At 38.0% G+C, this 22,639-nt stretch overlaps 1 protein-coding gene across 12 annotated transcripts in view; it reads left to right on the plus strand.

Moving 5' to 3' along the window:
- The window catches only part of grik4 (glutamate receptor, ionotropic, kainate 4), a 388,678-nt gene that overhangs the window by 190,900 nt on the left and 175,139 nt on the right, over window positions 1–22,639 (plus strand). For all 12 annotated transcript variants that reach the window (XR_007180253.1, XR_007180254.1, XM_048159804.1 and 9 more), the window contains one exon: window positions 14,913–15,047. Coding sequence is in view for 10 of the 12 variants with exons in the window: in XM_048159804.1 (XP_048015761.1) it covers window positions 14,966–15,047 (82 nt within the window). In the remaining 2 variants the exon portion in view is untranslated. The remainder of the gene's footprint in view (window positions 1–14,912; window positions 15,048–22,639) is intronic.

Below are 22,639 nucleotides of genomic sequence, written 5' to 3' on the forward strand. Positions count from 1 at the left end.
TGTTTCTGGAAGCTCAGAAACAGTACTTACTGATATGGACTTTTTGGTGATGTTCTTATGCGTTCGTAAATATGATTTGACTTGATTGCACCAATTTTTATAATTATTAAAGTACTTCCACACTATGGAAGCTTGTTTCTTCCACTGAATAAAAAATAAAAAAGGGAATTGCGTGATATAAACTATTGCGAGTTATAATTGTCAGAATTGTAAGATATAAACTGTGACACTAAAATACTTTTTTATCAGAACTGGACTTTATAACGCGCAATTGCAAGTTTATATCTCACAGTTCTGACATTATAACTCGCAATTGAGAGTTTATATGAGGGGGAAAAAATCAGAATTGCGCGATAAGTCGCAATTATCATTTACATTTTTTTTAATTCTGTGGTGGAAACAAGTTTCCGTATTCACACAGAGGGTTGTGTAATGTATAAAATATTTGGGGGTTTATTTTCCAGCAAAAATAACTATAAATACTGTGATATAAACAGTTACCATGATACCCATTGTAATTTATCGTAAGGTGCGAGATTTAAGCTTGTGATAAAAACATCTAGCAGATAGAGATGCCTTTATCGAAGGAGTGATTGTTGGACTTGTTGGGGGACTCTTCAAGATAGAGTGCTACACTTAAATGCAGTTAAAACCCCTGTTATTACAGGCGCTACATCAGGGCCCTGTCAGGCTTAAATGAGGGTCCTGCCCCGTGATGGGAGGCAGTGGAGAGAGGGACGAGAGAACAGGGGCACTGAACCCATGCATCTCTCACTGTGGAGATGGCTATCGATTTACCGGTTTTTCCCCCAGTCGGTCCCCGTGTCATTTGTGGTTAGTCTCTCACATAGGCAGCCTGCCTAGGTAACGGCAAAGCAGTAGAGAGGATGAGCAGATCCTGCACTGAATAATGCTGCTTCTCTCTGCCACATGTCTCCTCCTTTTAGTCAAGTCACTCATGCATTTGTTTATTCAGATATGGTGAAGTTGGTTTGCCAACTGCTTATTAATCAAGGAATAGGAAATCTGACAGATATTCAACTAAAGAATAGACTAAATAAGTATACACTTTTTTTTCCCCACAAAATGATCATGTTCTTCCTAGAAAAGTATTATGCACAATAATGGGAACATTGCTCACAGCAGGTGATGTGAAGTCTGACAGTAATTGTCTTGAAATGTATTGTTAAAGTTGATTATTTTAAAAAAGAAATGTGGTGGTGTGTTTGTGCTTTAAAGAATTGTAAACTGATTTTAGAGACAGTCTTTGTGATCTTACAAATGTTGCATCGTATGAGGTCTTTTGAAATTCAACCACAAACCACTTTGCAGATAATTTTAATTGTCAGTCAACATACATCTACGCATGATGTTTTTATTAATAACATAATAAATTAGAAATTCTTATTATATTAATTATAATAGTTCTAGTCATTTTAAAAGTACATTTCTTTTAAAGTCTTTTAAAAGTAAAAGTCTTTTAGATTTTAATCTTATCTTTATTAATTTAAATATCTATTTGTATGATATAAATATTAAAAATAGTACCTTACATAATTATTAAATTTCTATACATTGTTTTCAATGGTTATATAAAAGCTTGTATTTTACAAAGTTCAGTTCTACACACTTATTTTGAGACACAACTTTAATGGAGTGTACCTTTCATATTTAAACTCTTTTCTTTTCTATTAAAGTCAGATATCTGTGAAGACAGCCTTGTCCTTTATTGTAATACCTCGGCGATGTGACTTTTTAAAGGGACATGAGACACTGGAGTATCAGATCCCACCATTAATGAAAAGCATATTTGAGAGTGCATTTAATTTGCTTACCCAAAAGATCAAATCTCCAATAACTGGAGCAGACACTTCTAAAGGCTTGTACTGGAGTGTTAATATGACTTTGCGAAGCTGCAGTGTGATTTGTTGGGGATATGAATATGAATACATGTCCTTAGCGACTTCAGATAAAGGATTCTTTGCTCTGCCTCGCTGTCATTGGCCTTCTATCAGAGCGGAGTTAGGCACCTGTAACTGTAACCTGTAACTGTGGTTCGTACAGTTATTAATCAATTTATGGATGAAATATGAATATGATAATTCATAAAGCCTTATGAATTATTATGCACATATATCGACCCAACAGGGAATTAAACATATATTGTGAATCAATTACAATGAATTATAATTAATTACATATATGATTAGTTCAGGTTCAATAATTATTTAGAGAAACTACCAGTTCGTCCAGCAAACCGTTGCTTCTCATAGAATATTATGAACGGAGTTATTCTCTGGCCATGAAAATAACTTGCTATTATAGCATCAAAGCATAAAGCGATCGAAAAAACGTTAAAGTGACTTGGTCTTCAGTTGAAAGAACAAACAGAACAATCAAGCATGAATTAAGTGTTTAATATATGCAGCTACGACTACAGAGATTATACGTCTAAATATATATACAAGAATATACACACCTATGTACAAGAGTGGAACTAGAGAAGGAAAGAGAGAAGGCAAGTAGCAAACTTACAAAACAGTCCTTGAGGCCAGCGCGGAAATCAGTTTCATCATCTAAGATTGAGAAACGGCAGTATACTTGCATTGGTTGTGCGTGTCGAATTTCAGTTTAGCGCTGGTGCAGTTCGTTGGCTTCTTCCGTTCCGCGAGAAGGTTTGAACTGAGGACTTGAGAGTGAGTTTCGCTGGAAGATGGCGGTCCCGAAGCTGAGCGCGATGGCAGCGCGTGGTCACCGGAGATGTCCGGGAAAGACGTGCACGAGGTGCTCGTGAGACAATCGGGAGAACACCAAGAGAGAACCCTGGTGTTCCTTTTTATGACAGATAGGCCGACACACCTCCTTGAGGTGGAATGGCCAATGACATTGATGCAAAGTTGGCGGGCAAGCTCTTTCTTTGTTTGGTCTCCTAGATGAATTTGCATACTTAATGACTATCAGATCGGATTTCGAGATGGAGTCCATTCTTCACAGTATCATTAAACACATAGAAAAATGCATCTGTCAGCTATGTGACATCTCTCAGTGACTAGCTCGTGTCCGGAGCTTTACGGAGAGATCAAACTCGATACATCAGAAATGCATATAACAGAAGTTATGGTTTACAGACAGAATTCTATCATTAAAATGCACACTAGCACAAATACACTCATTTAAACACTAAGAAACATGCATACGCTTCAAAATACAGGATGGGTATATGTTGGCATAATTGTATTTTACATATACAGTCAAAAATGTATGTTTGTGTGTTTCTGTATGTGTGTGTTTGTGTGTGCCTGTGTGTGTGGGTGTTGGAATGTGGATCTGGTCAGTCTCTGGGGGGGGTGCTCCTTTTGAAGTCACCAAAGTGAGGAAGTTGGACTTTTCTGTTTACCCTCACGGGTCCACAAACCTGCCGAAAGTCACAGCCGTCCGGCGCCGATTTAGTGATTTATAAACAAAGTTCACCAGGTTAAAAGCGTTCTGAAAACTCCAAAGTTTATTGACTCTGAACGGATCCATCCAGACGTTACACACCTAATGCTCTCCACTTCTTTGGTCGAGAGCCTGCAGAAGGGTCGACAGGTAATTTTTTGTGTTCTGTCTTTTGTCACTAGTGTTAATGTAGTTGTCGATTCCTTCCTAGTCATTTAAATAGGATGCTATTGTTTTTGCCATGTCAGCACAAGCTAAGCACCATCAGTCTGGCTAGAAGCCTCTGCAAAGTACTGGTAAGGATCTGTTCTAGACCGAAGATTCATTTGATTCAGTTCAAATTGACTTGAACTTGAAGAGCTCATTTTCTGAGATTGATGTGAACGATTATGCTAGAAAATGGACTGCTTACAAACAGTGCTTACAAAGTATCTCAGCAGCATTTGATTTTCTGAATTTGCATAATTTTTAAGATATACAGTATGAGGAATATGAATGCATGTGTTGGTGTGTATAGACAGAGACATTATGTCGTAACAGACCAATTGTAAAAAGTGGGATAAATTGTAAAGCTCAACTGGAACAGCAAGAAAATTATTTTGAGCTAAAAAATAATACTTTGATGTCTTTGCTGCCAGATTTTATACTTTATTTTATTTTCAGATTTTATTGACAACATTTCGGTCTTTCTGCACTTGTATGCCTACTATCTGAAAATTAACCATACTTATTTTTTATGGAATATAGCAGTATTTATTATAAATTATTTATTCATGCACATCATTTTTTTTAATTAACATTCCCTCTTAATCTTAATAAAAATAACTTCCCCTCCCTCTTGCAGTGCATCTTCTCTCTTCTCTGATGGGCATCACACATACTCTTTGTATAGGGAGTGGTCCTACTTACCACACATTTTACAAGATAAGATTGTCAGTGACACTCAGAATCTGTTGCGCACCAAATCCTCCACCATCGTCCTGTCAGTCATCTCTCCTTACTATCTTCATGTGACAAGTAAAATCTGATGTACTGTAATGTAACCAACTACCACGGCAAGCCTAACCATGTCCCTTTTAGGGGCTTCATAGAACACGTTACTTATTTTCTGTGCCTTTCCGAATTCAGATTTAGGCTTCTGGCACATCCCTAGTTATAAGTTAACTACATAGCTATAAAAGGTGGTTGCTCTTTCACTATTGAATAAGACAGTGTTGCGTTTTATTAAAAAGTGATTATATGAAAAAAAAGTGACAATGTTTACTCTGCAGTCTCTCTATATCAAAATAGTACAACACATTTGTGTGCGTTCCTTTGTTCTGTTTCCTCTCTTTTTGACCCACTTCTTGGAATTGAGATGAAAACAGAGAGCTTCCTAAACCACCGATTTATCATGGAGGCTAAATAACCCCACAGATGGGTTTTATAGTTCAGAATGTCGAACATGTTAACACCAGGCAGATTTATCCTGCGAGGATATCGCAGATTTCTCTGGCAATAAAGTTTTAACCTGCGAGCAACCTTCTGGTATCGTGGAGATTCAGTATGCATCGTCAAATACCAATCATTCTCTTTTATGGTTCTGATTTAGAATGTTGTGAACCTACTGACTTTAAAAAGCTTTTTGTTTATGCCCTGCTAAAGCTGGAATAGGGATAGGAGTGTATTAGGCCTCAGTTGTTGTTTTTGTATTTTATCTTTCCATTCTCATACAGCAGTTTTCAGATATATTTTCAAATATTTGTTTTGAAAAATGTATGCAAAAATGAACAAAACATATATATATATATATATATATATATATATATATTATTTTTTTTTAAAACAGATTTTAAGGTTTATTTTATTTTTATTGTTTTAAGTTTTAGATGCTTCCATTGGACACACACTCTTTTTTTTTTTTTTTTTTGCCGAATGTGGTTTGTTGATTGAAATCATTCATTCATTTATGTGTTGGATGTCATACTGGATTGCCTACAATTTGATTTGCAAATATATGATATTGAGGCATACATCATTTTCTTCTGTCACAGGGTTTCTTCTGTTATCCATTTAGATTCAGGGTGGATCAGTACTGTTTAGGTCTGAATTTTAAAGATCCAGCCTCAGCATGGCCCTGTTTTATAATGTTTCAATCTGTATTTGCTTTGTGATATTCAATATTAGTGAAGATCCATAATCATTTTGATGTAGCCTAACACTGGCAGATATCCCAGAACTGCTCGGGCAAACTTTAGTTTTAAAGTTTTATGGAAATAGGATAAATTCAGGTAAATTGGGCCACTTTATGCCATTCATCTCACTAACAAAATGTATTCCGGTTGACCTGAATTCCTCTGCTTTACCTAATACAATCACATTGTGCTTTTGTGTCTGTGACAGGCCATCTCTTGTGATTCAGGCTGTGATTGAGACTAAATGTAGCAGTTATGATGCAGCTTTTTGGCTAAAAACCATACTGTGTACAAACAAAAACATTACTCATCACTATAGTAAGACAGTCTGCTTTTTTGAAAATGTAAGAAAAGTTTTCTGTGATGGGTAGATTTAGGGTTAGAAGATTTAGGGAGTAGAATATACAGCTTGTACAGTATAAAAATCATTATGTCCAATGGAAAGACAATTATTATGAGTTTCATTATGAGGACCCAAAGCCCTTATAGTGTGGTCTGTATTCATGTTTCAGGCCACGCCCCCTACATTATGTGGACATGCCTATGTTCAAAACACTAAATAAACATACTAAACGATTTATTATTAAAATTGTAAATCTGCAGGAAGTTGTATGTGACAGGTATATTTAGGGTTAGGGGATAGAAAATGTTATTAGCTTGATATAAAAACCTTTATGCCTATGGAATGTCCTCATAATGATAAGTGTACCAATGTGTGTGTGTGTGTGTGTGTACTTGTTTATATTACATTGTGGGGAATGACATGGGTATGACCTAGGTATTACAAGGAGTGACTTATGAGGACATTACCCCATGTCCCCATTTTTCAAAAGGCTTATAAATCATACAGAATGAGGTTTTTTTTTTGAGAAAAGAAAAATGTGCACAGTTTCCTGTGATGGGTAGGTTTAGGTGTAGGGTTGGTGTAGGGCGATGAAATGCCTATGAAATGTCCCCATAATTCACAAAAACAAATGTGTGTGTGTATGTGTGTGTGTGTGCGTGTGTGTGTGTGTGCGTGCAACATGCCTCCATAGTACCAGCTTTTAATGAGCTAATCTACTACATGCTAATGGTTGGCTTTGGACAATTGTTAGTCACTTCTTAAAAATAAATAATTACCAACTCTGGTACTTTAAGAGATTCCAAAAACCACCCAAAATTACTTTCCTTCTTAAGTGGAACACAAAATAAGTTATTTCCAATAAGTGTTCAACATTGGACCCCATTGACTTTCAGTAAATTGACAAAAAATGGACTGATAAATTGTTTAAAATATATTCTTTTTTGTCTTCTATAGAAGAAAGTCTATCATACAGTTTAGGAGCGATATTAGGGTGAGTAAATGGTGGATTTATCCTTTTAATAATGATGAAAATACACTATACACCTCATATTCTGAATGTCAGTGGCTGGAGAATTAAAAGTGGCAATTAAAATAACAATATTTAATTTATTAAGGGGGTTATGTCATGTAGAGGTTAAAGATTTGGGCTGGCAGCCAAAACTTTTTGGTTTGAACCCAGTAAGGGGCGATTCATAAGCTATCGGCATTGTACACTTAACCCCAGGTTACTCTAGGAGAACGCTCCCTCTAATACGTTTATTGTAAGTCGCTTTGGATAAAAGCATGCTAAATGTATACATTATTATTTACTGTATTAAATTACACAATACCGATATACACATTCCAAAAATAGTACTTATTTGTGTAAAGCAGAAGAAAGAATTGCTTAACAAATGAAATTAGAAACATTTATTTTACTTACTAAACTAAAAAATAAAAATACAAAATAAAGCAAAAGATTTTATAAGTTCACCATTCTCTCAGTGTTACAAAAAGAACACATTTAATCCTTAAAGTTTTTTTCTGGCACTCAGCAATTGAAAATCAAAATGATTTTTTGAGTAGACAATTCAAAAGAGGCACTTACAGAAATCTGGCTCTCATGCACTGTTGTTATTCCACAGAGAGTGTTCAACCCCAAAAGAGCTCCAAAATGCACCATTTGCATGGCAACTCGGCAGGGTAGCCAAGTAGTGAGTGCCTAATGTGTCTTTTGAATCAATTATTTTACAAATTCTTGCAATAAACAACTGAGGCTGCATCTATAAATTGTAAAAAGCTACTCATAATGTGGCACAATGTTTGTTTTGGCAGCGTGACACAATGAAATGGAGGCCTATTGCATGTGCCTCATGACAATCCTGTTAAAGATTTCAAGCTTGCATTGTTTACATTCAATTCCTCTGAATAAATAATAAATGAGATATAATGGTGAAATGTCACATGTTGATTTTATTTCTGGCAGACGATTAATTTAATTCTTGCTGCGTATGTTTACTTTCATCCACTTCCAGTCATTTACAACCTGGAGACATCAAGAAAAACATCAACCAGAAACTTTATTATCCCTCCCTAATGGTGGTTATGAATTCTACTTGTATTCGCAAAGTATTTACCCTGCGGTTCAGTCTTCTCATTGACATCTAGAAGAGCAATCCTCCTTCCTGACTTGCTTTTTGATTGGCAGCGGATGTCAGTTGTGAGTGCAGCATAAAAATGCTGTAACAATTCAGTCCGCCATTGTTTTTGAGATGAGAGCTTTGATGGACACTTAGAGGTATTTGGAGAGAATGTGTGATGAAGCTACGGTTATGAGTGACAGGTTTGACTTGTTTGCGGTGCTCGTGGTCTAGCGGCCTTTATCTTGCTTTAATTGAAAAGAGCTTCTCAATTGCGAGATCTTAATTTGATGCCTTTTACAAAAGGGTTGCATCCTGGGGACTGAGACAGGACTAATTAATGTTTGGATTGAATTACTCCATATTGTATAGAATCAGTCACTTGGCTTTAGTAGTTCGATTTTTAATAGTAAGCCTCATGGAGTTCTTGTCCTGTCTGATGGTGTTGTTGTGTTGCTGGTCAAAATCAAGCCGCACAACAGCAGCCAAGTATGTTCAGAACAACACATGGTGATTTCGCCTTTGTTTTACTCCCCACAGCGAGCACTTGTCTTACAAAAACAACCTACGTGCTATTTCTGTGGTATCCCATTACTGATTCAACCCTCCCCTCAAATGACTCAGTCCCACACACACACAAAATAATTCACAGGGGGAAATGCTTCATATAGATGCTGCAATGAGATTTAAGTGGAAACTGCATTGACTTTCTTTGAATGTCATTTATTCCATACATTTGTCAGTTATCATAACGATACTTAACAGCTCTCCAGTGTTCAAACGGCTTCTTCACTTCAGGAGGGCATGGCCATTGTGTGGTTATGAGTGCTGTTTTCCACAAAACAATCACTTATAGTGATAGCATAATATCAAATTATTATTATCTAGGAAAAACATTAGTATATGGTGTAAAGAGAATGTAATCCAGTTCAACTTAAAAAGAAAAAAAAAACTTCATGATATTCCAAACCTGTATGACTTTCTTCATTTTGTAGAAGAATTTTTTTTTTTTTTTTTTTTTTTTTTTTTTCGTCATCAATACAATGTTTTGTTTTGGACCCTACTGACATTGTATTGACATTTTTTCTCATAGAAGATAGAAAGTCATAAATGAGGACAGGATCAAGATCAATTATCCCTTTTAGTGAATCAGTTATTTATTTTGATTGATCAGCTGACAAAACACTTTAGTATGGGGAACAATTCTCACTTTTAACTAGTTGCTTATTAGCTTGCATATTGGCTGTTTATTAGTACACATATTAATGCCTTATTCTGCATGACCATATTCTACATCCCTAAATCCTACCCCAAACCTACCTTACTAACTATTAACAAGCAGTAAATTGAGAGTTTGAGGCAAAAGTCGTAGTTAATTGTGAATATGTATTCCCCATACCAAAGTGTTACCAGAAAAATTACACAAATACAAAACTGTGGCTGTCTTTAAGTTTTGGTCCACTGGATTTTCACTGAATTAAAAAAAAAAAAAAAAAGAAAAAATTGGTAACACTTTACTTGAAGGGGTGTGCATAAGACTGACATGACACCTTCATAATCTTGACATGACACGTGTCATGAATATGAAGGAGGTTTTATGAATGTTTATGACAACTGTCATTAAGTGTCATTCGCTCAATTATGTCTTTTTTAATGCAAAGATGACATTGTTTGAGATGTCCGAGTTATGACAACTTGACATAAACCAATACATCATAACCTGTCAGTGTCTTTGTCATGACAACTTGACATCATTTAGCTTTATGGGTTAACATTACATTAAACTGTCATGTGGTTGGTTTTGACATTGGCTGTCATGAGGTCATTATAATAGTGTCATGAATATGTATCTTGACCTCAACTACAGTGGTACAAATTGAACTTGTTATTAAAATGTCATTAAGTGACAATACTCTGACAAATAATTTTATAACAGCGTCATGAATATTTTTCATTTCATGTTTTTTTTTTTTTTCCATGTTTCCACCAACAGAAGGTCTGATAATAGACAATTTCAAATGTCGTAAAAAAGATGACACTGTTATAAAATAATGGTAACACTTTATTTTAGGGTCTTTTAACTAGTTGCTTATTACTATTAGCATTCATATGGCTAAAATATTGCCTATTTATTAGTACTTATAAAGCACATATTAATGCCTTATTCTGCATGATCTTATTCTACATTCTTAATCCTACCCAATACCTAAACCTAACAATTAACTATAATAAGCAGTAAATTAAGAGTTTATTGAGGGAAAAGTCATAGTTAATCGTTTATATATGTGTTCCCTATACTGAAGTGTTACCAAAATAATGTAATGTAATGTTAACCCATAAAACTAAGTAGTTTTTTAAGTTTGATAATTAATCTGCTATGTCATGTTTATGACAGGTTATGATGTTTTGCTAATGTCAAGTTGTCGTAACAAAGACATCTCAAACAATGTCATCTTTGCATTAAAAATTACATAATTGAGCGAATGACATTTAATGACAGTTGTCATAAACATGCATAAAACCTCCTTCATATTCATGACACGTGTCATGTCAAGATTATGAAGGTGTCATGTCAGTCTTATGCACACCCCTTCAAGTAAAGTGTTACCAATTTTTTTTTTTTTTTTTTTTTTTAATTCAGTGAAAATCCAGTGGACCAAAACTTAAAGACAGCCACAGTTTTCATTTGTGTAAAAAAAGAAAGAAAAAAAAAGAAAATAATTTCTTACTTGTCACCCTAGCTAGCTATTTCACCTTTAACAGGTTTTCTCTGAACAGTGTTTGTTTAAAAGGAGGGGGGGGACCCTCTTCTGCATGGCTTGTCTGGGCAGAGATGGGTAGCGGTTTGAATTGAAGACACAGCGGGTCTGATTCGTATGTTTCCCTTTGAGAGTGATGACAGTTTCATAAATGAGTAAGAAACAGAACACATTCTATTTTTATCCTTCTGTTCATAGTCAAAAGACTACATTGTATGCTGTGTGGTGTTTGCAGGGTCTCTACTGTATTTTTAATTGCCTGTCAGTTCCTAAATGGAGCCTTTAGCCAGATACATTTCCAGCCTCAGTACATATAAAAAGCTTCCTGTATTTCCAGGATGAGTTTCTCATTGGTATTAATGTGATCTCTTATCATTTAAAGAGTGCTAACCTTTGTGAATGAGGTGTAAAAAAAAATGTTTGTGCTGAAAAGAATAAGACAGGGCTATTTAAACAAATTTTGCTTGCTCGGAAACGATATTGCTTGGGCACTTTGCCATTGAGAATGGGCAACAAATGGGCAACAAATTTCTATCTGGATACTTTAGATCGAAATTTGTTGTCCATTCTAAATGGGAAAGTGCTCTAGCAATATCGCTCGGCAAAATTGCCCAGCAACATTGCTCAAAAAGTTGCCCTGTGTATATCATCACCATTCAGGTTTTTGTCTGAATGTGTTAAATGGGTAATTCATTGTGATCATTTACTCAGTCATGTCGGTTTGAATGACTTAATTTCTTCTTTTGAACACAAAAGAAGATATTTTAACTGTTTTTGTCAATACAATGAAAGTCACTGGGGGTCCAAAACCACTTTAGACTCCACTGAACAAAAAGAATCAGGGTCCAGTGTTGTTTGGACTACAATATACTTCAAAATATCTTATTTTGTGTTCTACAGAAGAAAGAAAAACATAGGTTTGGACATGAGGTTGAGTATGATGACAAAATGTATTTTTGGGTGAATTGTTCATTTAAATAAATACATCCATGATTTTTTTTTTTTTTTTTTTTGAAAAAGAATTAAAAAGCCATAGTCATTTTAATAGCACAAGATTATAGATATTTATTAGCGGTACAGAAGTAAAATAAAAGAAATTTAAATATGACAGGTGTCGGTACAATTTCTTTTTCTGTTCTGTATTCTGCTGCTGAAAGCGCTGTGCTCAGGCCATGCGAAACTATCGAAGTTGATTTGCTGTAATTGCATTTGAGCAAAATGATTTGGATGTGCGTGCAGTTTCTAATTTTCATTGCGTCCTGCTTTAATAAATGAATTAGGCATGTGTTTCCTGACGCGCACCCTTTCTTGAAGTCTGTCTAGCTGCTTGATTCTTGGTGTGTGTGTGTGTGTGTTTAAATGCTCTGCATAAGCAAGAGATTTGATGGAGAAAGCGGAAGTATTTCAGTAAAATAAATGTGTATCGTGACCAATTTTTTGTCTTCTGCCTTTGCCTCAGCATCTTCAAAGCAAATGCAACAGACATAGTTTGTAAGGATTTCACATTCATCGTTCGTACTTAGAAAGAATTTACATCTTCAAGAAGAAAAACAGTGTCTGCTGTGTCACATAATTGCCAGTGTTAGATGTGTCATTATAAGTAAAAGCAATATATGTGATTTATGTTTTTCTTTCAAAGTAAGCAAAGCATTTTAAATCTTAATGTATTTTGTCATCATCTTCTTTAATAGATGTTAAAGGTGCTGCATGCATTTTTTTTTTGTCTGAAATAAAGCATCAAAATACCATAATATGTTTGCAGATATTTAGAAAACATGCTAGTTCACATACTTGTTTCTGCGTTCCATGTCGGAATGTCTGTTTTTGTTTATCAATTTACCCAATAGTAATCCAACTTTCCAGTTGGCAGAAAACACAGCATATTGCAGCCATGGAAGCCAGCAAACGAACTGGGTTAGAGGTCGCAGATTCTACCATACTTAAAAAAGCCCCTGCATCCATCTAAAAAGCTCCATGAACAGATATTAAAACGAGGATAAATCAACTCATCAACTTAGAGTGTAAAGGCCCATCGCCTTACATTATCAATTGCGCTCGCTCCTGTTGCTTGTCCTCAATCTGGTAACATGAGTTGTCGAGTCTGAGGAGAAAGGGTCAGAAGAAAAAAACTATCCAATATTTTGAATTTGGACTGCAGTACCCATTTCAACCGCTCAGGGGCGCAGGAGACATTTTCAAAGTGAGGGGGTCCAAACTGTGTTCCGGGGGGGGGTTATGACAACAAGCGGTGCACATGTGCATGTGCGTCTATCCCATGGTCTTTCCGCGCTCATGGGCAAAGGAGTCCATAAACTATAAATCCTCACGAAAACTTCAGTCAAGCCAGCTCGCGCGTCAACCTGAGAGATCAGCCTCCTTACCTTAAAGTGTCAAATTTCTCGGTTTCTGAATGGACGGTTTGGCTTGATTGACAAACTCTAACGTTCGGGCATGATTTATATACCATCGACCTGTCCTAAAACGTTAGCACGCTTTGATCGATGGTTTGGAGATCACGCGTTTCTCCGTTCGAGAGCGCATTTCCTGTTCACATCCGCGACAAAACAGTTGATTATTTACGAACGAAAGCTCACAGAAACGTGAAAATGGTCTCATTTGAAAGAAAATATCCTAAGCTAAAAGATGATATAGTGTGACTAATTGAAGCAGCCCTTATCAAAAGTGCGGGGGTCGACTTCTATCTTTTCAAAACTGCGGGGGTCCTGACCCCCCTGTCCCCCGTGCCAGCGGCGCCCCTGCAACCGCTATCCTTTCAATATTACATATACTGTATTACATAACCTATACTGCACTTTTGTAAATGTGATGAGCATCAGTCGGGTTTGAGTTAAGTGGGTAATCTGATTGTTCTCTTTAATTATATTTGGATAATGCAGCTGATATGAAACATATGTTGGTAGCAACATGAATCATTAATGCAATTAAGTGTGTGCTAATACTGTGGTTACATTGTCTCTATTGTTGCAATAAGCAGCTGAGCGTTTAAAACTAGTACAGAACAGTGGAATTTTACAGTAGCTGAGTTTATTTATTTACTGAAATTAAGCCAATTTGAAATGGCCAGCAAACCAGAACATCATTGTATGGTTCCCATTTGGTCATTTTTGGGCTACTTTTCTAGGACCATCGTATTTAGAAGAAGGAAACCTATGTAGTTTCCAAAATAGTTTATTAGTTGTATTATTGGATGTTTCTTCAACTTCAAGCACTTTTACTGTATGTCCCAGGAGTTGACTCTTTTTAAAGTTAAAATTTATTTTCATTTTTTTTTTCGACATTTCAAATGCCATTTTGTTTAGGCTTTATTGTTTTACCCTTGTCCCAGACCCAGACTTCAAATCTGAAAATATGAATTGTCATTGTCATGAATTGTTAGGTACAACTGTGATAATATAAGCAAAGAAAGAAATAATCAGACAATAATCACTAATATTTATTGTGTAGAAAGGACTTTTATCTTTCTATCTGTCCCTCATTTATGGCGTCATTTCCACCACACAGAAAATTACTAATTACAGAACTAATAACGTTTTTTTAAACAAAGAGACAACAATATAAGCAAAGATAAGGTAAATATCACTTGTAAGCAAACTAGTTTTTATTTGTGCTTAATTTAAATTTAATGTAAATGTGAACTATAAAATTAGACTCAGACAAAAGAGTTATTTCTATGACAGACTGATTTAAAACACAATATCTTTTGAAATTTGAGTTGTGGTGGAAATGACACTATGACAGGACAGATGCTTCATGACTTTTAGAAAACATAATAATTACAACAAAGTTCTCCTGTATTGTATCATTATAAACTTTTGGACATTTTTAGTTGACTAACTAGTTAAAGTGTAAAAAAAAAGTGCTTTAAGAAAGTTTCTAAAAAGACCCAAAATAACCTCTAGTTGAACAAACACCCAATTATAATGTTCTTAGGAACCAAAAAAGTTTAACAAGGATTACCACAGTGAAATAAACTTGATTTTTTGGCACCAACAAACGATTGTACCATATGCTCATGTAACTCCTTTGATTGAAAAGTGTGTGCTTGTTGTGGCAGGTGGCTGTGTGAAGGGGGACCCCCAGGGCTGGACCCATGAGGAGTCAAAGAAGATGCTCGCAGCCTGGGCGTCTCTGCTCTTCTTAGCCATGTGGGTGAGAAACGCCACCAGTGGCCCGCTCTCATTCAGAATAGGTGAGTAATGTCTGCCGCTTTCACTATCTATGGCCCATATTTCTCGTTAGTCCTCACGCTGAACGGTGTAATTTGTAATCACTGTTAATTAAAGTGATGGGGTTTTACACCAGATTTGCTGCCTTAAGGCAGACTGTAACTCCCAGAATTAACACACTGGAAAAAGAGAATGAGCATGTGAACGCTGCTTTTTTTATGTGGATGTCGTAAACAAAGGCTAGTAGAAGAATTAACGGTTTGCAACAATGGAGGAAGCTGTGGTGAAACAGACTATGTCTGACTCATGGAGGTCACTCTCTATATGTGACCCATGCTGGGAAAATGAGTCAGAATGGCACAGGCTAATTTCGAGCTACGTGCAAAACAAGTGAAAAATTTTAATTTTGGTCAAAATGATTTCATTAAGCCCTCGTCTAGTGATCCCATTGCTCCAAATAGCAATTAAACATCTAAAAATATCTTTATTTGTACGTTCTGAGAGGATTACCTTTCCATGAAAGACCATGAAAAAGGCAGTTTTTCTCTGCTCTCTTCTGGATGACTGGCGCTTCCTCTCAGCGCAAGTTTGGTATCGTTGTAAAGCACAGCATTCCAACTTTGTGAATATTCATAGCGAATTCTCAATGGCATGAGTCTGAACCAATGAAATGTGATTTTCAAACTCATGCTGATGTAAACAAATCGATCTTACTCGCACTGACTAACAGATCCGAACCGCACGCACAAAGACGCCTCAGACAGAGTGCGATCCCGACACATATACACAGAATTACAGTATTTAAAAAAATCTGTCTTGGCGATTATTCAAGCAAACATTATCTGTTATGTCTTAAGTGAACATTTGGTTAACTGTTGGGGTAAAAACATCTGATGTGTAACATTATATTAGATAAGTGTGGTTGGCCTTCAGTAGGTCTTAATATTTAGGCTGTTTCATTAATCTTAATCAAACAATTGTGGAATCACGGGGGGAAAAAAATCAATATATATATTTTTTTTTTTCCTATAGAAATGGGTTTTGATTTGTTTTGTGCCAAATTTGGTGGTATCACCAGGGATTTTAAAGGTCCCATTTTTCGTGGTTTTTTTTAAGCTTTGATTGTGTTTATAGTGTGCAATATAACATGTGTTCATGTTTCGCGTGTAAAAAACACAGTATTTTTCACATAATTTACTTATCTGTATCCGCTGTTTCCACTGTCATTAAAACGGGCTGATGACTTCCTTGTTCTATGAAGTCCCTCCTTCAGAAATATGTAACGAGTTCTGATTGTGCCTGCGGTTCCTGTGTTGTGATTCGACAGCAGCTTAGCGCACCGTGCCCGGAAAGGTCACGCCTCTTACCATAACGTGGAGATGCACGCGCTCAGTGTTATTGTAAACATGTCTTTAATTTTACCCTATCAATTTGAGCCGGAATCAGACCCGGTGATTGGACTGCGGGATGAAAATAACAGCGTTTCGGCGACATGGCGACAAACACACTCTACAAACGCAACTCTTGTGTATTCCTGTGGGCGGAGGTTAGTCAAAAAACTGTTTTAGTGACATCATTAAAGAAGGAAGTAGAGGGATGTAGTCCAAACTGGCCGTTCGATGTAGGCGACTTCTGTTAAATAAAATATCTCACTTGGCATTGAATTTCGAGCTTTAAAATTTTACAGATTTTATTTATACTCTAACAACAACATTACACACTAACTAAAGTTTGAAACATGGGATCACGAAGAACGGGACCTTTAAGGTATGGTTGCTAGGCAATTTTGTTTTGGAAACTTAAGAAAACTTTAACTTGATTTTTCTCAAAAAAAAAGTCAACTCTGTTGACTTCAGACAGGTATAGCTCAGTCATTTTTTGTCCGATTCCAACAAATCAAACATAATTTTACATAAGAATAATAACTCATTTTTGAAAATTTGCTCATTGCGACTCATTTTGCCAGCACGGGTCACATATGAAGATTCCTATTCAGTTCACTTTTCAGGGAAATCAACCTATAATAAGCTTAATTATACTGCGGGGTCCAAAATCTGAAGCCAAACTAGGAGTTTTAAAAGTTTTAGGCTTTTTCAGATTTTATATGACATTAGGTTAATTGCAGTACGCAAATTAATGACATTGATGAAAAGACCATCTTGTGGTTCAGTGGAAGCCAGAGCATCTGACCATCTGTACAAAGTCACATGATCATTTTCAAATCATGCTGGATCACTTATTCATCAGGTTTTACACAAACTTGTGGAGTACATTAAGCTTGAGTGCTGCTATCTTTAGCGCAATAAAGGGACAAATCAAGTAGCAAGACATTCTAAAATTCCTGGAAAATTTTCAAGCCAAATTGTTATGCTAATAATAGAATTTGTAATAATAATAATTAAAAAAAAAAAACATTCTGGTGCAAAGGACTATATTTTTTGGGTGAACTGTCCCTTTAAAAATGAAGAAGTTGCTCACATCAGCCTTAGCTTTACTGCCCTCATAGAAATACTCAATATCCAGTTCAGAGAGCAGTAGATGATGCAGTTTAGCAAAGGTATTGCAGCATTTCAAGTGAATTATTTGAATAGTCTGTATAAAGCAGTTATGTCGATAACAATAGATTTCGAAACACTGCGTTGTACCGCCAGTGACATTAACGTACAAAACGTTGTGCTGGATGTTTTTTTTATTCACGAGAGCATTTCAGACTTAGCATTAATGTAAAATTACTTTCAATTACATCCTCCCGAGAGAGTGCTAATAATGTCAGTCATAATGCTGAAGTATAATTAAATGCTAACAAAAATTAGCAAAGGTCTCAGATACTCAGTTAAGAGATGTTGTTTTTGTGAGTAGTGTTTATTAGCACCCACACAGCCTCTGTCTCACTGGAGAAAAGCATTAAAGGACCTTCCCCTCATTAAGGAAATGAATGTTCAAAAGCTGTTTAAACTGACTTCATTACGGTTTGGAACGGCACCGGCTAGGCGAACCGAAAGAAAAAAAAGAGCGAGACGGAGGGAGAGATAGAGCAAAAAAGAGCCCATTTAATGTAGGTCTGGGCTTTCAATGGTGATGAGAAAGCCGTCTAATCTATCTGGTGCCATATTGAGCAGTGCAAAATGTAAATTTAGTTCCAGCTGATTTAGCAAAGGGAACGCTTGTGATTTTTGCATGTGTTGTGTGTACAAGTGTGAAGCAGTTAATTCACTGTGGTAAGGCTTGGTTGTGAGATGTTTGTGCTCTGTAAAAAGAGCATTGATCTGCTTATTTGGTGGCATATTACAAAAACAATCCCTTTGATTCCAGCGGCTCAGGGATCAGATGAGGCGGCGTGCTCTCATCTGCACGAAACAAGCTCCTGCTTTCGTAGATCAATTATTAAGCAGCCGATGCGATCGCCGCCTCTCCTGAGCTTGCCTCTGTCATCTCCTTTGTCATTCTGAACAACACTGAACAAACCGCTCCCAACTTACCCGGGTATGGTTAGATAATTAACCGCCGCGGCTCTCCTCCTCCATTTCTCTCGTGTCTCCTCACCTCCTGCACCTACGAAAGCACCTCCGCAACAAACCCTTGTTTATTGCTGTCTCATTTATTTGACAATTAATTAAAACGTGTGGTTTCTGTTTTTACCGCTCCGATGCAAAGCGGCTCTGTCGACGCATGTGTAAAGAGCGCGGGCGGCATTAACGTCTTTTCTTTCCCAGCGCGTTGACGGGATGCTGACTTCTCTGCAGGAGATGATATTTAACACTGCTGCCCCTCCAGGCCCAGAATGTCACTGGCTGACTTGCACAATGAAAGTGTCAGGCCAAAATAGCATCACATTGCCAGGCAAACAGATACAGTATGTGGTGTTTGGATACTTGTCCCCAAATTGGGATGGGTACTGGTGTTCACACCAGGCTTCAAAGCCTGTTAACTGTATTTGTAGCCGGACACTTGGAGTGCTTATTGATTGCCTTTTTTCCCTATCTCATATTTTGTTATTCATCTTAAATTAAGTATTATTCAAAGGCTTACATACTCAAAATTCATCCTGTGTTGTTACCGTTTTGAAATTAGACATTGCATTACCAGGAAACTGTACTTTAAAACCTTTTAGCATGCTCACTTTTTGTGATAACCAAATTTGGAGGACAAATTGAATTATAAGGTTCTATCTGCATTCTGAACAGTTTTGAGATATGGAGCTTCGAAGTTTTTGCATTCCATATAGCAAAAATTGTTTGGGGAACAAGTCTCTTTCATACATGTACAATAACAAAATCCTCTCAAATTTGTAAATGGGGATTTTTGGAATGGGTCAAATGCAGATAGAACCTTCTAATTCTAAAAAATCCCTTCTGCTTGGAATTATAAGGTTCTATCTTGCAAAACGGTTCACTTATAATTTGTTTTAAAACAAAAAATTAGTGTTGTAATACTGTATTGACATGCATAATAAAGTTAAATTTAATGCTTTCTATGACATTTATTTTATATTTTAGAATGATTTTTTTTTTCTTGTTCAAGTTGAGCATAAAAGGCAGTGCTAAATATGTTGTCCAGTGCAGATGTTAAATTTAGGTAGGAATATGGTGGGTAATTTAACACATTGCAGGAATCATTTAAGTTTAAGTTTCCTTTTGTTTAGACAGAAAGCAGCTACTGTAATACATCTGACAGGACTTTATTCCACAAAAAGTGGGACAGGTAAAATGGCTTTCTCTCTAGACATCAGTATGGAAGAAATAACATGCTAATGTTTATTGTTGTAATTAAGACCCCATCAATTAAATTGTTGAATATTTGACCTTTGAGGCTTAATGTTTTATTTTTCACTGATTTTGCGTTTTCTGCTCTCTTTTTCCGCTGTCATGGAGCATTCCAGTGACATGACAAAGAAAGCTGATCCTGATTGGTCCTTGTGTGTGCATTCTGTCATGATCACCAGTGAGAGTGCCCTTTCAGCCACTAGAGGGCACTCCATCCCGGACTCTCATTTCCACCTGTTACATGGACTACATATCCCAATACACACTTCCCGGACTAATCATCTCACGTCATTGCACTCACCTGTTTTGTATCATGTCATTAGTGTCTGTCTATTTATAGTGAGCTGTTTCTGTCTTTGGTTGTGGTTCGTTGTTAATGTTGCGTGTACTTCTGTTTCTCTGGTTTTCTTGTTTTTCTTGTGCCTGTTTTGTATGGACTGCTTTACTGGATTTTGACCCTTGCCTGCTTTTGGATTACGACCTTGGATTTCCCCAATAAATATCTCCTGCACTTGGATCCCAAACCTTCTTGTTTCTGTGTGTACCGTGACAGAACGAACCACCATAATGCAAGGATCTAGCAGTGAGGGAGTCTGGTCCCCGGCCAAGGCACAGGAAGCTCGGGGCAGTCCCCAGGATTTGGCGGTGCTGCGGCAGAAGGGTATGAGGATACGGCCATTTGTCCAAAAGTTCTGGTCACGGGCAGAGAAGTTTAGCCTCCCTGATGCGGTCCTCAAGGAGACTTGCAACGGTTGTCTGAACTGCCCGAGCCCGCTACAGCTAGTGAGCCCGCTCCAGCCAGTGAGTCCGCTCCAGAACCCGCTCCAGCCAGTGAGTCCGCTCCAGAGCCCGCTCCAGCCAGTAAGCCCGCTCCAGCCAGTGAGCCCGCTCCAGCCAGTGAGCCCACTCCAGAGCCCGCTCCAGCCAGTGAGTCCACTCCAGCCCCGCATGCTTTCCCTGTCAGTCCTGTGATGGACTCAGGGCAGCCCGAGCCCGCGGCCGTCCCAGAGCAGTCCGAGCCCGCTGCCGTCCCAGAGCAGCCCCAGCCCCCTGATATGGCCACGGAGGCCACCACCGAGCTGCGCGCTCGCCCTGATACGGCCACGGAGGTCATCACCGAGTTGCCTGCTCTCCCTGATACGGCCACGGAGACCGTCACCGAGCTGGTCGCTCTCCCTGATACGGCCACGGAGGTCGTCACCGAGCTGCCCGCTCTCCCTGATACGGCCACAGAGCACCCTTGGTCGGCCCTGCCCCCGCCGCCCAGGCTGTCTGCCCTGTTGTCGCCGTCTAAGCCTTCTGCCCTGCCGCCGCCGTCCAAACCTTCTGCCCTGCCGCCGCCATCCAAGCCTTCTGCCCTGCCGCCGCCATCCAAGCCTTCTGCCCTGCTACCTCTGCCCAAGCCGCCTGAACCATTGAAATCTGCCTGGTCAGTTTCTCCAGCACCACCCTGGCAATCAGCCAGAACTCCAGACCTGCCAGTGCCCGCCTGGTCAGTTCCTCCAGCGCCGCCTTTGCAAACAGCCAGGACTCCAGACCTGCCAGTGCCCGCCTGGTCAAATCCTCCAGCGCCGCCCTGGCAATCAGCCGGGACTCCAAACCTGCCAGTGCCCGCCTGGTTAATTCCTCCAGCGCCGCCCTGGCAAACAGCCAGGACTCCAGACCTGCCGGTACCAGCCTGGTCAGTTCCTCCAGCACCGCCCTGGCTTTCAGTGGGGGCACCCTGGATCTGGCCCGCCGTCCCTCCCCCTGATCCTCCTCCTGTCCACCTCCCTCCTGAGTTTTTTGTGTTTTTGTGTTTTGTCTGGTGGAGCGTCTGGTAGCCGCTCCTTTGAGGGGGGGTAATGTCATGATCACCAGTGAGAGTGCCCTTTCAGCCACTAGAGGGCACTCCATCCCGGACTCTCATTTCCACCTGTTACATGGACTACAAATCCCAATACACATATCCCAATACACACGTACCGTGACACATTCAAAGTGCTGATTGGCTCACAGATAGAACCGTATAGAACCAATTTGGAGTTCTTAGTAGAACCTTTTTTGTTTTCTAAAAAAAGTCCAAAAATGTACACAACTTAAAAAAAGAAACATCACATAATGTAAATAAGTTGAAACCTGTTTGACTTTTTTTTTTTTTTTTTTAAATGGATCACAAAAGGAGATGTTTATACTGTAGATGAATGTCCTGCTTTTTCATACAAGAGAGTAAATAGTGACCAAGGCTGTCTGGTAAGATTTTCCGTAAATATCATATAGCTTCTGAAGACTTGGAAAAAGTGTACTAATTTTGTAATGCTTTTGTGCTGCTTGTTTCTCCTTTTTGGTGCTTGGCAGCTTCATTGCACTGTCATAGTATCGAAGAGAATAGCTCAGAAATTCTGCTAAATGTCTTTGTTCTACAAAAGATGGATAGTCAAACAACATGATTGTGAGTAAATTATTATTTTTGGGTGTCTATCACTTTAACTAGTGTAACCACTAGTAAAATCAAAGATACTAGTTAAGTTTTACATCGGGCTTGAAATGAGAATTTGCCTAAAACCCTTAAAAATGGCATACCCAAAGTAAATTGCATGCTGTTCTTGAACCATTTGGAGTATATGCATGGTTTTGGTCACTTTTGAAAGGTATGTGTACCACGGGTGGTACAGTGGAACGCTAACAGGTTAAAGGCACAATGTAACCTAAGTAGTGACAGATCTTTTCTTTCGTATTGTGACGTACATCCGGGTGAAACGGATTCCTGCAGAACTAAATTAAGTGGAGCTATCAGACCAATAAACAATGTTTTGATGTTGGACCTGTGGCTTAGCAGTTAGCACACCTCACATATATTGAGCCGTGGTGCT

This window comes from Megalobrama amblycephala, linkage group LG16 (assembly GCF_018812025.1).
Source record: "Megalobrama amblycephala isolate DHTTF-2021 linkage group LG16, ASM1881202v1, whole genome shotgun sequence".
Classification (NCBI taxonomy): Eukaryota; Metazoa; Chordata; class Actinopteri; order Cypriniformes; family Xenocyprididae; genus Megalobrama; species Megalobrama amblycephala.